At 38.5% G+C, this 15,516-nt stretch overlaps 1 protein-coding gene across 1 annotated transcript; it reads left to right on the top strand.

Annotated features, from left to right (window-relative positions):
* Positions 1-13,321: 13,321 nt before the first annotated feature.
* Positions 13,322-15,033, top strand: LOC135607474 (BAG family molecular chaperone regulator 1-like). The gene is made up of 4 exons (XM_065099333.1): positions 13,322-13,810; positions 13,901-14,157; positions 14,235-14,381; positions 14,456-15,033. Exons 1-4 carry the CDS (start codon positions 13,582-13,584, stop codon positions 14,777-14,779), a joined length of 957 nt encoding a protein of 318 aa, XP_064955405.1. The 5' UTR covers positions 13,322-13,581; the 3' UTR covers positions 14,780-15,033.
* The last annotated feature ends 483 nt before the right edge of the window (positions 15,034-15,516 follow it).

Here is a 15,516-nt window from a genome sequence, read left to right as displayed (position 1 = left end):
AAAGAACCAGGTGCTTGTCCATTTTCAGTATATCTACCATAGTATTCTCCACCTCTATCTAATCTTATAATTTTAATTTGCTTACTACATTAGTTCTCAACTTCAGCCTTAAAGACTTTAAAAGCATCCAATGCTTCATTTTTGTTATAAAGCAAATAGATATACATATATCGTGAGTAATCATCTATAAAGGAGATAAAATATTTTTGATCATGTATGTCAATGTCTGGACAACATATATCAGTATGAATAATCTCTAATATGTCTGAACTCCTATTAGCACCATTTTTGGACTTATTGGTTTGCTTTCCTTTATTACAGTCTACACAAGTCTTAAAATTAGTAAAATCAAGAGTACTAAATATCTCATCATTAACTAATCTCTTAATTCTCTCTATGGATATATGTCTTAATCTATGATGTCATAACATAGAGGAGTCATCAGTAATATTACACCTTTTAGTATTAGTGTGAACATGCATTAAACTTTGAGTGTCATCATTTTGTAAAAAAATATGATAAAGACCATCAAACAAAATAACTTTCCAAACACAATCAATTTATATAATAAATGAAAAGATATGTTTTAAAAATTAAAGGAATATCTAACTAGTATGAGTCTAGAAACAGATAAGTTTCATGAGAAACTTGGTACATAAAAGGTCATTTCTAATTTTAAAACAAAACCACTACTAAAAGTTAAAATGCATGTTCTAATTGTTGAATATCAGATTTTGATAATGAAACTAATTGATTGTGTTTAGATGTTTAACTGTATTTTGAGTGATGCAGGTCTACTCGATCAAGATTAGATAGTTGACGCAGGAGGAATTGACGTTGCGCCGGAGGAGATCACATCAGGATATTGGATAGCTGAAGGCTTCGGACGTCGGGCATCGGGCCAAGGAGAGCGGAATTGCACCAAAGATATCGGGGTTGCGGAGGTCAAATGCCCAATTGGGCAACAAGCCGCAAGAGAGGACGATGCGTTGAAGAATCGGACGAAGCGCCAACCAATGACGTGTCGGGCAACAGAATGTCAATTCGCGTTGTAATAATGGTCTAGATCGGAGTAGAGTTTTGGCTTATATGTGCAGGATTAACTACGATAACAATGAAGGCATAAAGCGAAACAAAGTGTCGGAGTCAAGTGCGAAGGATTCGTTGCAAGTTCGAGAGTTCGACGGAAGTCCGAAGGTTCGTCGGGAATGCTGCCGGAACTAGCTGAGAATGAGTAGGGAGCTTGCCGAAGGATTTTTTGGAAGCTCACCGGAAGGTTTGTTGGAAGTTCGCGGAGCTCGCCGAGAAAGGTCGGAGCTTGCCAAAGAAGCTCGTTGGAACTCGCCAAGATCAAATCGTGAAGTCTAGGAGCATGCCGGGAGTCCACAAAATGTTTTCCAAGAGGTTATCAGAAGACCGCTGGAAGTTTGCCGGAAGCTCGCCGGAAGAAGTCTTGACTTACGGACTTTGTAATAGCTTAGGAAATGTCTTTAAATTCGTAGTTAGCACATTAATTAGGGTTAGGATTAGGTGTTAATCCTATAACCCAAGTAGGGGCAAATTGGGCCCGAGTTCGGACTGGTTTTGTAACATCCCGTTAGTCCCACATCGGAAGTGGGCAATGTATATGATTAGCTTATAAGTGCCTGATGAGTGTACTACGTTAACTCCCGCTTAAGCATTTTGGTCCGTGGTTGAAGGACCAAAATGGAGTTATTGGCCAGTTGGCTCATCAGACTAGGGTCGTGACATTTGGTATCAGAGCCACCACTGAGTTAATCCTCACATGCACTATGCTAGGATTCGATCTGGGTTATGTCGGGCCTTGACGAGGATGTCAAGCTAATTGAGTTGGGGATACTATAACATCCCATTTGGGCAGGGTGAGAGGGCTCAAGTAGGGAAGGGCTACCCGTAGATGGAGTCAGAGAACTCATCACAACGTGGAGCCACCACTGAGTTAATCCTCACATACCCTATGCTAGGGTTCGATCTGGGATATGTCGGGCCTTGACGAGAATGTCAAGCTAATTGAGTTGGGGATAGTGTAACATCCCATTAGTCCTACATCGGAAGTGGGCAATGTGTATGATTAGCTTATAAGGGCCTGATGAGTGTACTACGTTAACTCCCGCTTAAGCATTTTGGTCCGTGGTTGAAGGACCAAAATGGAGTTATTGGCTAGTTGGCTCATCAGACTCGGGTCGTGACATTTGGTATCAGAGCCGACCTAGCATTTGGGCAGGGTGAGAGGGCTCGAGTAGGAAAGGGCTACCCATGGATGGAGTCGAGAACTCATCACGACGTGGAGCCACCACTGAGTTAATCCTCACATGCAACTATGCTAGGGTTCGATCTGGGTTATGTCGGGCCTTGACGAGGACGTCAAGCTAATTGAGTTGGGGATACGTTAAGCATTTTGGTCCGGACCAAAATGGAGTTATTGGCCAGTTAGAGAATTCAAAAATTGGAGCCCAAATTTGAATCCTCTTGGGGCCTATAAATACCCCTCAATTCGCAGCTGAGATTAAAAAAAACCTTTGAGAAGCAAGAGATTGAGATAAAAGCCTTTAGCAAGTTTTTGTTTTCAATAGCTTAAGTGTTCACCTCCCTCTTTCTCTTTTAAAATTTGTAAGAGTGTGAACCACTTGTAAAAGGTTGTAAGAGGGGTATTTGTCCTTCTCCTTCAAAGTGATTTGCTAGTGGAAGTTGGGAGCCTCTTCGAAGAAGGCTTCGCAAGTGGATGTAGGTCATTTTGACCGAACCACTTTAAATTGATGTGTTCTCTGGTTTGCATTTACTTATTGCTATTTACCTTACTGCAAACCTTCATACGTGCTTTACTTCCTCATTACTTTTGCTACACACCTTTACGAACACGCTTTCAAGTTAAGCACTTCCGAGTTCGGTTTTTTATCGTACGAAAGATTTTTCCAAAACCGAAGTTTTAATCCGCTGCACTAATTCATCCCCCCCCCTCTTATTGCCGCTCCGATCCTAACAATTGGTATCAGAGCCCGGTATTTCTCATTTCGGATTTACACCCGAGAGAAATGGCTCTTCATGGCTTTCAAGAGGGCTTATCGGTTGTTCGTTCACCGTTGTTTAACGGATTGGACGAGAGTTTTCATTTGGAAAACTCGAATGAGAGTTTTCTTAATTTCTATGAATTTGGATTTATGGAATATCGTTGAAAACGGTTTTCAACTTCCCTCTAAACCGATGAATGAATGATCGGATTTGGAGAAGAAGTATTTTTCTTTAAATGCAAAGGCTATGAATGCCTTATTTTGCGCTTTGGACAAAAATGAGTTCAATCGGATTTCTACGTGCGAAATGGCTTTTGATATTTGGCGAACACTTGAAATCACGCACGAGGGAACTAGTAGAGTCAAATACTCGAAAGTTAACATTTTATTGCATGATTTTGAGCTTTTTCGAATGCAACCAAGCGAAACTATAGGCGACATGTACACCCATTTCACAGATGTCATCAGTAATCTAAGAGTTCTTGGTAAATCTTTTTCGAATTTTGATCTCGTAAGCAAGATCTTAAGATCCCTTCAAAAAAGGTGAGATCCTAAAATAACCGCAATACAAGAAACAAAAGATTTAAATATTTTTCCACTTGAAGAACTAATTGGTTCGTTGATGACATATGAAATGGTGCACAATACACATGATGAACATAATGAACAAAATCACCTTCCAAAGAACAGGAAGAATTTGAAACTCCGAACAAATGAATACCACTTGAGCAATGACTCAAGTGATGAGGACAATGATGAACTTGAACTTCGAACACTAAATCTTAATAAGTTTATTAAACAAAAATCTAAAATAAATAATGAACTTGAACGGAGGAAGAGGCCAAAGAAGAGGAAGGCAACCAAGGATGAATCAAAAACTTCAAAATGTGAAACGACGAATTGGGCTTTGACGAGCTTCGACTACAAGGTAAGTAACTCAACTCTCTTGAATTATTTTGAAATTACTTGAAGTTTTTCATGAGTGCTTAATTTAGATAGTAGGAATAGGAAATAAAAAACTATTTTTCAAAAATTATATCATGTTTTTCTTTTTAGCATCTTTGAAAAATTAAAAATTTGATCATGAAAAGTATATTGCTAAGGTTTCATGCATGTTATGTTTTGAAATGTTGAATGATGTATGCAACGTTAGGGATGATAATTATATGATATGTGATAATGCTTATGATTAATCCATGCATGTGTATCTTGATGATTTTATGTCATGCATTAGTTTTTGAAGTAAATGTTGATTTGAAACTCTCATTTTAGATTAACATATTTTTGGTCTAATCGTTTTTATGACGAATTAAGATAACATTCTCATAACATATTAAGATGACATAGTGCATGTACATCTATGTATGAATTTCTTGATAGTCTTTTGATGATAGATGTGATATCATGATGTGTTTGGTCTTGATGGCTTCATGACGAAACTTATGTTTTGATTTAAATGATGATACATGTTTTCACAAAAGACTTGAATACCCTCACATGAAATCAATTGTATGAAATGGAAATGAATTTTCTATCCTATTGAGATTAATGAATTTATTTTACCAATCTTGTGAATCTCATGAAAATAAACATAATGAATATTTTAAAAAATAAATGAGTGTATCATGCATTTGGTCTTAATGATTTCTCTTGAATATACTTTTTGAAATCATACTTGATGATGAATATCAAGATATTAAAAGGATGTTATCATGGAATCATGCTTGATGATTTGTTTTACGAAATTTACTTTTTCGTCTTAAATGTTGACACTTGTTTATTAAAGGTAAAGACGACCTCTATCTTATCGACTTTTCAATAAATCTATGCTTGTCATATATGAATTTATTGAATGTGACTTTGAGGATGATTTCGGATTTCATAAATGGTTGATTCATACTTATGACATGAGACACATTTTAAATATGAATCATGTTCAATGCTTCAATCATGTTATATCTCTCTTAATTCATTTTGTTCTCCTAGATTTATTTACCAAAAAGGAGAATCTTCTGAACGAATGAAATGATACAAATGAATCACTTATCGATATATCTTTTTGAAATATCATTTTAATGTGATGTTGATAATTTGAGATGCCTGTTGGAATTCATGACATGAGATAATTGAATCCTTCACTTACTCTTTATATGGCTTGAAAATAGATGTTTAAAATCTTTCTTGATGAGTTGTTTTATAATATTTTGTCTTTATGTCTTGAACTTTCATTTGGCATATAATGGCTAAGGCATGCTTAGCTGAAAAAGAATCATTTAAAAAATAATTTTCCCATCTGATCGAGATTAATGATTTTATGATATTTTGTGAATCTCAAAATTGATTTTGATGACTTGATTATGAATTTCAAGTTAACGATTTGATTTGAATGAGTTTTATCTAAATCATAATCTTGATCTTGCAAAATTGAAATCACAAATAATATCTTTTGGTATTCATGAATTGACACTCACAATATGAAAGTATTGGTATTCATGACTTGAATTTGATTGAAACATTGCATGCTTAAATTAATCATTCTCCTATGTTTCAAAAATTCTTTAAATGCCTTATGTGATGATTGAAAATTAATTTGCTTTATGATAAATCTATGTATACCATTTTGAATCTCTTGAAAGTAATGTTGAGATTTTGATGAATTTGACGATTTGAATTTGAATGGGTTTGTATTTGAATTATGATCTTGACTTCTTGGATTTACTACTTGAGATTTTTTTAAAATCACAATCTCTTCTTTGTACACCTACAATTTTTGTTATTATAAAAAGAAGAGATTTGATAAAATGAATCATCGTTCACTTAATGTTCGGTATCATGAATACTTTATTATCATACATGAAAATAGTGATAAATATCTTGAAAATAAATGTTTGTATCATGTTAGATGATTTTACATTTTTTGCATGATGAAACAATGATTGAAATGATATGAATGATAATTTGGAATCATACATATAATGATGAGTTTATATGTTTTAAAAATATATATGATGATTTGGTATTATGCATGCAATAATGATGCACGCAATGATGAAATATTCATGATAAAATTATTTTTTTGATATTCATGACTTGAATTTTCCTTTCTTTTTGTCAATGACAAAAGGAGAGAAAGAGTTGCTAATGTGCTATCTTGAATTGATGTAAAGGGTCATCTCAAAGAGAAATTAGCTACCTTGCACAAGTCAAGAAAATGCAAAAACTTGCTTACTTTCTTGCACATCTAAAGAAAAGATACAAATGTAACACTCGCCAAATTGTTTGCTTGCCTCATGTAAAACATGGTCCCTTGCTAGTTTGGTATTTTGCTAAGGAAGCAAAAATGACACTTCTCAAAAGAGAAGAAAGAGCTTGCTTTCTTGAACATCTTTAATTTGCTAGCTAGCATGATGTACAATTTGCTATCTTCAACATTACAAAGAAATACCACATTGCAAAGAAAAGCAAATATGCCAACTTGCACATCTTTAAATTTGCTAACTTGTATGTAGTAAAACTTGTATATCATAAAAGTTGTTAGCTTGTAGAGAAGCATAGAATTGCTATCTCGAAAGAAGCAAAAAATGCAAAACTTAGAAAACTTGCAATATAATTGCTCTTGCCATGCTTTGTATCAAAAATAGGTTGATATCCTTAAAAGCATCGCATTAAATTTTTTAGTGTATCGCAATGTATCACATGTATCGCAAATTGAAATTTTTTAGACTATTATCATATCATGTTTAACAATTGATATATTTCATTGATATGATAAATTATCATCTCATGATGTATCGCATAATGATATCATGATTTGCGATTGTATCATGTGATCCTTGGTGAATTTTCACATTGATATCCTTCATGAAATGATTTCTTTGCATTATTGTCTTGTATGCATCATGTGATGATTGAAATATTGATTGATGCAAAGTTGATGTAAAAGTCTAAATCATTGGTTCCTCTCCTTCTTTTTGACATTGACAAAGGGGGAGAAAGTTATTGCTAGCTTGCACACTTGAATGAAGAATTTGCTAGCTCGATCATTGTAATGAAGAAATTTGCTATATCACATCATAAATATTGTTACTTGCAAAGAAAAGCAAAGTGCAATCTTGCACAAAAATTCAAGTGTTAAATTGCCATGATTGAACTTAAGAATCTTGCTATGCTTTTGTGCTTATATGTTGTGATGAAAATCTAGCTTCATGTTGCAAAAACTTGTATATCTTTTAAAATAGCTAGAGCTACTTCTCCTTTTTGTTGATGACATAGGGGGAGAAGTATATCGATGACTTCATGCATTGAATTGAATATTATATATGTATTTACATGATGGTTTAAATGTTCTTCATAACATATGATGGATGTTACTTGGATTTGGGATAATCCAAATGTTCTATCAATGGTATATTGATAGGGGGAGTTTGGTTAAACTCCGGGGAGTTAAGATTAACTTCGTTAGTCATCAATCAGTTGTCATCATCAAAAAGGGAGAGATTGTTGAATCTCATATTTAGATGATGAAACTAATTGATTATGTTTAGATATTTAACTATATTTTGAGTGATGTAGGTCTACTCGATCAAGATTAGATAGTTGACGCAGGAGGAATTGACGTTGCGCCGGAGATCACATTAGGATATTAGACAGCAGAAGGCTTCGGACGTCGGGCATCGGGCCAAGGAGAGCGAAATTGCGCCAAGGATATCGGGGTTACGGAGATCAACCGCCGATTGGGCAACAAGCCGCAAGAGAGGACGATGTGTTGAAGAATCGAACGAAGCGCCAACCAATGACGTGCCGGGCAACATAATGTCAATTCGAGTTGTAATAATGGTCTAGATCGGAGTAGAGTTTTGGCTTGTGTGTGCAGGATTAACTACGATAACGATGAAGACATAAAGCGAAACAAAGTGTCAGAGTCAAGCATGAAGGATTCGTTACAAGTTTGAGAGTTCGATGGAAGTCCGAAGGTTCGTCGGGAATGCTGCCAGAACTAGCCGAGAATGAGTAGGGAGCTTACCGAAGGGTTTTTCGGAAGCTCGCCGGAAGGTTCGTTGGAAGTTCGCGGAGCTTGCCGAGAAAGGTCAGAGCTTGCCGAAGAAGCTTGTTGGAACTTGCCAAGATCAAATCGTGAAGTCTAGGAGCCTGCTAGGAGTCCGTAGAATGTTTTCCGAGAGGTTATCGGAAGATCGCCGGAAGTTCGCCGGAAGAAGTCTTGACTTACGGACTTTGTAATAGCTTAGGAAATGTCTTTAAATTCGTAGTTAGCATGTTAATTAGGGTTAGGATTAGGTGTTAATCCTATAACCCAAGTATGGGCCAATTGGGCCCGAGTTCGGACTGGTTTGGGCCAAGTTTGGAGCCCAACCAGTGAGCTGAAATGGTATAGGCGGTGGCACCGCCCAGAACCCGAGAACTAAGTGGTGGCACTGCTGGACTGAGCGGTGGCACCGTTGGACTGAGCGGTGGCACCGCCCAGCACCCGAGAGGTCCGGCGGTGGCACCGCTAGACTGGGCGGTGGCACCGCCAGTACACTGTCAGTGTCAAACACTGACAGGCGGTGGCACCGCCACCGACAAGCGGTGGCACCGCTAGCCTCGGAAACCCAAGAGAATTCAAAATTTGGAGCCCAAATTTGAATGCTCTTGGGGCCTATAAATACCCCTCAATTCTCAGCTGAGATTAAAAAAAACCTTTGAGAAGCAAGAGATTGAGATAAAAGTCTTAGCAAAGCCTTTAGCAAGTTTTTGTTTTCAATAGCTTGAGTGTTCACCTCCCTCTTTCTCTTTGAAAATTTGTAAGAGTGTGAACCACTTGTAAAAGGTTGTAAGAGGGGTATTTGTCCATCCCCTTCAAAGTGATTTGCTAGTGGAAGTTGGGAGCCTCTTCGAAGAAGGCTTCGCAAGTGGATGTAGGTCATTTTGATAGAACCACTTTAAATTGGTGTGTTCTCTGGTTTGCATTTACTTATTGCTATTTACCTTACTGCAAACCTTCATATGTGCTTTACTTCCTCATTACTTTTGTTGCACACATTTATGAACACGCTTTCAAGTTAAGCACTTTCGAGTTCGGTTTTTTATCGTACGAAAGATTTTTCCAAAATCGAAGTTTTAATCTGCTGCACTAATTCACCCCCCCCCCCCCCCCTTAGTGTCGCTCCGGTCCTAACACTAATTGCCTCCACATGTGAGCCCATCTTATTACCTGATAAGATGCTTTGCTTACTTTCCACTGGTTTCCTTAGGTTTTGTATACCCTACAAAGAGTTTATAATATGGATTGTTGATCCAGAGTCAATCCACTAAGTGTTAATATTAACATTAACCATATTAGATTCATAACACACAAACAAGGTTGTTTACCTTTCTTTTCAAACCATTGTTGGAATTTCGTAGATTCCTTCTTCATGTGTCCCTTCCTTTTACAAAAGAAATACTTTGCTTCTTTCTTGATATCAGCTTGGGGTGGTATTTTACCTTTTCCCTTTTGATGAGCTTTCTGATTGACTTGATTTTTGTTAATTTTATTCTTCCCACAAGTGGCTACTACCAATGCACTCTCACCTCCTCTCTTCTTCTTGAACACATAAAGTCATTAATTCATTAATTGACCATTTGTCCTTATGTGGGTTGTATGAAATCTTAAAAGACCCGTATTGAGGTGGAAGGGTGTTTAGAATATAGTACACTAGGAAGAATTCTGACATATTAACCTCGAGTTTCTTAAGTTGAGATGCAATATCTCGCATTTGCATTATATGCTCAAGCACACCCTTTTTGTTGGTGAGTCTAAAGGATGAGAATTTCATTATTATGGTACTTGCTAATGTCTTTTTTGAAATAACGAATTACTCATCGATAGCTTATAGTAGGTCTCAGATCTTCTCATACTGGTCAATAGAACCATATATGCCAACTATTATCTTAGTTTTGATAAACATCACATTGAGTCGATTGGATCGCTCTCATCGCTCATATAATGCGACCTCAATTGGAGTGCTGGTATTAGTGACTGTAAGTGATTCGTCTTTCCTAATAGCATAATTAATATCCATCCACCCTAAATGGAGAATAACCCTCTCCTTTCATATCTTATAGTTATCACCCCTAAGTTCAGAAATATCACATCGAATATCAGAGAAATTAACAGTTTGAGAAACTACATAAAATCAAACATGTTTATGTCAAAATTTTAGGCTAAATGGTTTAAATTACATGTTTTACTAATGTGAAACATGTCAAAAATATGAATCTCATGACATAAAAATTAAGTATGGGCTAAATTTTTAATTCAAATAGATTCAAATGGTTTTTATGATAAAACTATCAAATTATATTCCAATTCATAATCCTTTTGAGTAAATTATGAAAATAATATGATATTTTATCCTGATTAATTATATTTAATATAATAAAAATTTTATGGAATAATAATTATTATATTGAACATAATAAGTCACAATATGATGTCTAATTACTTATGTGATCATTATTTTAACTTTATATATAATTTTAATTAATTAAGGATATTATGGCTAATTCCTAATTAATTAAGATTATATGGATCTCTAGACATTTTAGACATATAAAATTGACTCATAAGCATAAATTAATATAACCAAATATGCATAATTATGATCATTTTACTAACTCCAAATATTGAAATGTTATATCCTCATTATTTTCAACATGAAATATATCAAGAAGTTAAAAAAAATCAAAATCAAATCATATTCATGGTATAAAAATAAAAACTCTTTCATATTAATGCAGAGGGCAATTGGCTCTCATACCAACTATTAAAAATTTTGATACTAAAATGTATTTTTAAACCATTATAATAGAAACACAAGAAAAACTAATGCATAAACGAAATTGTATACCTCTAGCTATTATTGTCCAGAATTTCAACAATCGTTTCTTCTTGAATTTTGACACTTCTTGGCTTAGAACTCTCGCTTTAGATGGTGTAGGAAATCCTTTTGACTTAAAAGATATATTGAGCTCAGAGATCAAAACTCTCGTTTATATAGATGTTCTCTCATCATGAACATTTATTATCACTAACTCATAATGTTCAAGAATTAATTCAAATTTATAATGTTTTGACCATAACGAAGAATATTAATGATATTAAATTTAATAATATTAATTTATTTAAAATAAAAAATTAAAATATTTAAACCATAATAAATAAAAAAATTGATTATAATGAATGATCATCTTAATGAGAATGATTATATTATTATTAAATAAAATATTTAATAATAACGGCATGAATTTAGTTGGATGACCCACAAAATCAGATTAGGACAATGCCTAATAAAGATTTTTTTGATATGTTAGTTATAAATATAGGAAAGAAAGATGGTTTGAAAAAAGTTTGAGAATGAGATTTGTTTTCTAATATACTTGATTGTTTTATAAATGACTCTAGTAGTGGATATGGAGTTATTTCATGAGAATATTTTCATGAAATTAGGCATTACTCGAACGTGGAGAGCTGATCGAAACATCGAGCATGATGATTAGCATCACTATACTAACAATGCGGTCCACTTGGGCAACATAGGGTTGATAGCACATCCGAGTGGATATTGGACTTGTGGTAAAATAATATTAAGATATTCACATATCAATTTCTTCATATTAAGATCCAATCTTATTCTCTCTCTAATATTTTGTAAAAGTATCTCAATTTCTACGAATCTTGATATCCTGATTTAAGTATTAGAAGAGGCATGTAGAATATTTTGGGGTGACAGATAAATTTCTCAAAGAAATTAATAAAATAACTCCATAATTTGGGGAGAAACAATTCCCAATTAGTAAGGGGATCACTGTGATGAGGATTGAGCGAATGATCACCAAAAACATGTCTTTATAAAATCGCAATATCGTGTATTGGAGCCGACGATAACTTAGTAACGCTAACATAGTATCAGAAGATAAAGGAAGTTGGTGTTTGATGGATGACAAAGAAAATCGATGATCGAACACATGATACTCGTAAGATAATGAATCCCCCTCTATGTATGCCATGGCATCAACCATTACAACAGAAGGGTTTGCTTGGCTCTCCATCCTCCTCGGTAGGACGATCAATCAAATGATCAAAATTGACGCAATCGTTCCTTGATCACATCTCAGTCGTTCATTAATAATACAGCTGTGACAGGTGGTTGGGTGGGCGACTATAGAGGCAGCCGTGTGAGCAATTCATGAACAATATCTCGTCATCCGACGGCCACTGGCCGTCTGATTGATGTACCACCCACTCCTCTTTTGTCCTTCAGCTGGCTGAGAGATCAGTAGCACCCGCAACAACGTAGTAGTCGTGCCAACCACGTCCCCTTCTCTATTCTCCAATACACCAAAACAGAGGTTGTGCCCCTACTCGCTCTACCACCTCACACATACACACACCGTTCCGCCAATGCCACCTCGGTAGATCCACGGGTACCTGGCCATCCGTGTCGGATGAACACTCAAGTCGACATGTGACATGGAAACTCCACCTTCCCCTGGGATATGATATGATAATAATGTGCCATCAATTGTTTTCTTTATTGCCATGTGTACTTGACGTGATGAGAAGGAAGCATAGTTTTCTCCCAGGCTTTACGTGTTCCTAATGATTTCTCCATCATCTACGTCGCGGCGTGGAGCGATCAGGTGTCGTCGGTGTGCCGTCGCTTTCGGGATCCTTTACGAAGATCGACGGCCTATCGAGCCCCACGTGGCCCCGTGCTCGACGGGAGTGTCGGTGGCCTGGCTGGCGCGGCTCCCGCTGCAACGTATTCGTGCGACCGTGGGTCCACTTTTATTTGCAGTCGTGAGCCAGCCAGGTGAATGGAGTGTCGAAGGTGTAATCCCTTGACGTGGCATAATCCGGGCGGCTCCCACAGAGTTTGTTCGTCCTGATCGGCCAGAGGAGAAGAGAATGCTACCGGGTTTCGGCGGTTCGTGTGCGCGCTCATAGAGAAGGTCTTACGTAGCGGTAAAGGGCGGCCACAGGAGCCTTCGGGGCTGCAACAGCAAAGCGAACGGCGGGTTGGTGGGAGACCTCTGTCACTATGATCGCTTTCGGTAATTATGTGCACCTTTCTTCCCTCGTCTCTCTCTCTCTCTCTCTCTGTCTCGTTCTTCTTTGGGTTTTCATCGAGGAGGGGTAAGAGAAAAGGGCGAGGTCATCCATCAAACACCAGTTGGGCATTGTGTGGCCTCTCCATCTTGTTTGTGCTCCATATTTGTTCGCCTTGCGTATTGTTTTTGTTGGGTTGTGATTTGTTTAGTAATATATATATTCGCTTGTCTCCCAGTTGTTCTCCTCGTCTTTCCAACAGCAATCCATCCGACCTTCTTCCTTCCTTCGCCCTCCCTCTCTTCTCCTCTCCTCTCCTTCACCGAAACCGACGCTTGAGGTGGTCTACATCTTGAAGAGTATCCATCTGCGGGTTCCGGAATAAATCTCAGCAGGGGAGCCGTGGTATTGTTTGCTTTCTCTTCTGTGAATTCGCCGGATTTCGAAGATCTACGGACCAAAATGCGGTCGAGGACAGGAGGGAGAGCGGCGGCGGCGGCTTTCAGTCCGATCGAGGAGTCTCCGTCTGCGGAGAAGTCGGCGGAGTGGGAGGTCAGGCCGGGCGGCATGCTCGTCCAGATGCGCAACCCCGACGCCGACTTCACGGCCGCTCCCGTGCCCACCATCCGCGTCAAGGTCAAGTTCGGCGCCGTGTACCACGAGATCTATATCAGCTCCCAAGCCACCTTCGGTAAGACCTCGAACCTTTTCCTTGTGTCTTTTTCGTGCTTCTCCTGCTGTGGTGGGAAATTGATGAGGTGAGCGCGGCGGCGGCTGTCAGGGGATCTGAAGATGGCGGTGTCGGCAAGGACGGGGGTGCACCCGCTGGACATGAAGCTGATGTACAAGAGCAAGGAGAGGGATTCGACGGCGTTCCTCGACATCGCCGGCGTGAAGGACAAGTCGAAGGTGGTGTTGGTGGAAGACCCCACGGCGCAGGCCAAACGCCTACTCGAGATGCGCAAGACCGACAAGATGGAGAAGGCCGCCAAATCCATCTCCGCCATTAGCCTCGAGGTCGATCGACTCGCCACCAAGGTAGAGTCCCAAACCCACCACTTCCATGATCTTGGTAGGGTAGTCATTGATGATCACCCCCTCTATGAATCGATCAGGTGTCGGCGTTGGAGGCGATTGCGAACAAAGGCGGGCGGGTGGTGGACAATGATGTGACCAATCTCACCGAGTCTTTGATGAATGAGCTGATCAAGTTGGACACCGTCGTCGCCGACGGGGATGTGAAGCTGCAGAGGAAAATGCAGGTCAGGTCAACCCTCCCCCTTTCCTCTGTTCAATCACCGTTACTGTTTGCTGATCGATGCTTTGCCGAGACCAGATCAAGAGAGTGCAGAAGTACGTGGAGACACTGGACGCGATCAAGATCAAGAACGCCACGCCGAGAGCAAAAGACCAGCCGCGACCGACACAGCATCCGGTTCAGGCTCAGCAGAGATGGGAGTTGCAGCAATCACGTAACCCATTTCAACAACAAGACCATCAGCAGCTGCTTCCGCAGAAGCAGTCGGTGGTGGCGACGACGAACTGGGAAACGTTTGATCTACTGACGCCATCCACCCCCACGGCCACCTCGGCCACCACCACGGCCGCCTCCACCGCGTCGTCCACGCCCCACGCTAGGTTCGACTGGGATCTATTTTGAAGGCCTGCCCGAGGAACTACTACTATTACATGCCCACCGAAGTATGTGTGACGATTACGTTTGGTTGCGCTTTTTTTCATTTGTGGACCAAATCCTGCACTTTCTTCATCTGCTCTATTACTATTCTTTGTGTGTATATGTCTGCCCTCGGGAGGAGGGGATTCATTCTGCATCATGAGAAATAATTGTTATTGATGATGATTATGTTCTATCTAGCATTTCAAGGTAGACAAAATGGCCATATTTATAGCGCAGGAGGAAGAGTTTTGTACAATATGTGACTTCTTGTGGGTTTGTTTATAAGCGCTATTGATTTGACCAGTAGTAAGTAGGTCAAATGATCAGAGATGCAATTAAAGAATTGATGCTGCCTCTCTTATCATTGACTTGATACGAGTTCATTAATTGGTCCATCCTCATGTTCCAGTGTGCATATCTTTTAGGGAGAAGGATTGGCAATGAAGACCAATGATGACAAGTGGGCTGGCTTTAGAATGTTTCACACCATGTTTTGCTGGTGGATCTGAGTGGAGATTTAAGTTGTTTCTTTTTTATTCCTCTGCTTTATGTTTCAGGAATCTTTTTAGCGGCCCTTTTCTACTCTTTGGTAGTGTGCCCTCTCGAGTACCTGTTTTCCTTTGAAGGGATTTGCTACGATCCATTCGAAATAATGGTTTTAGTTTTTTCTTTAGTCAAAGCCGTCTCTTTCAAATCAATGGATTTGCTACAATCCACTT

Source organism: Musa acuminata, chromosome BXJ2-3 (assembly GCF_036884655.1).
Source record: "Musa acuminata AAA Group cultivar baxijiao chromosome BXJ2-3, Cavendish_Baxijiao_AAA, whole genome shotgun sequence".
Lineage (NCBI taxonomy): Eukaryota > Viridiplantae > Streptophyta > Magnoliopsida > Zingiberales > Musaceae > Musa > Musa acuminata.
Note: the sequence above shows the minus strand (reverse complement) of the source record. Positions and strands in the feature narration are given on the sequence as shown.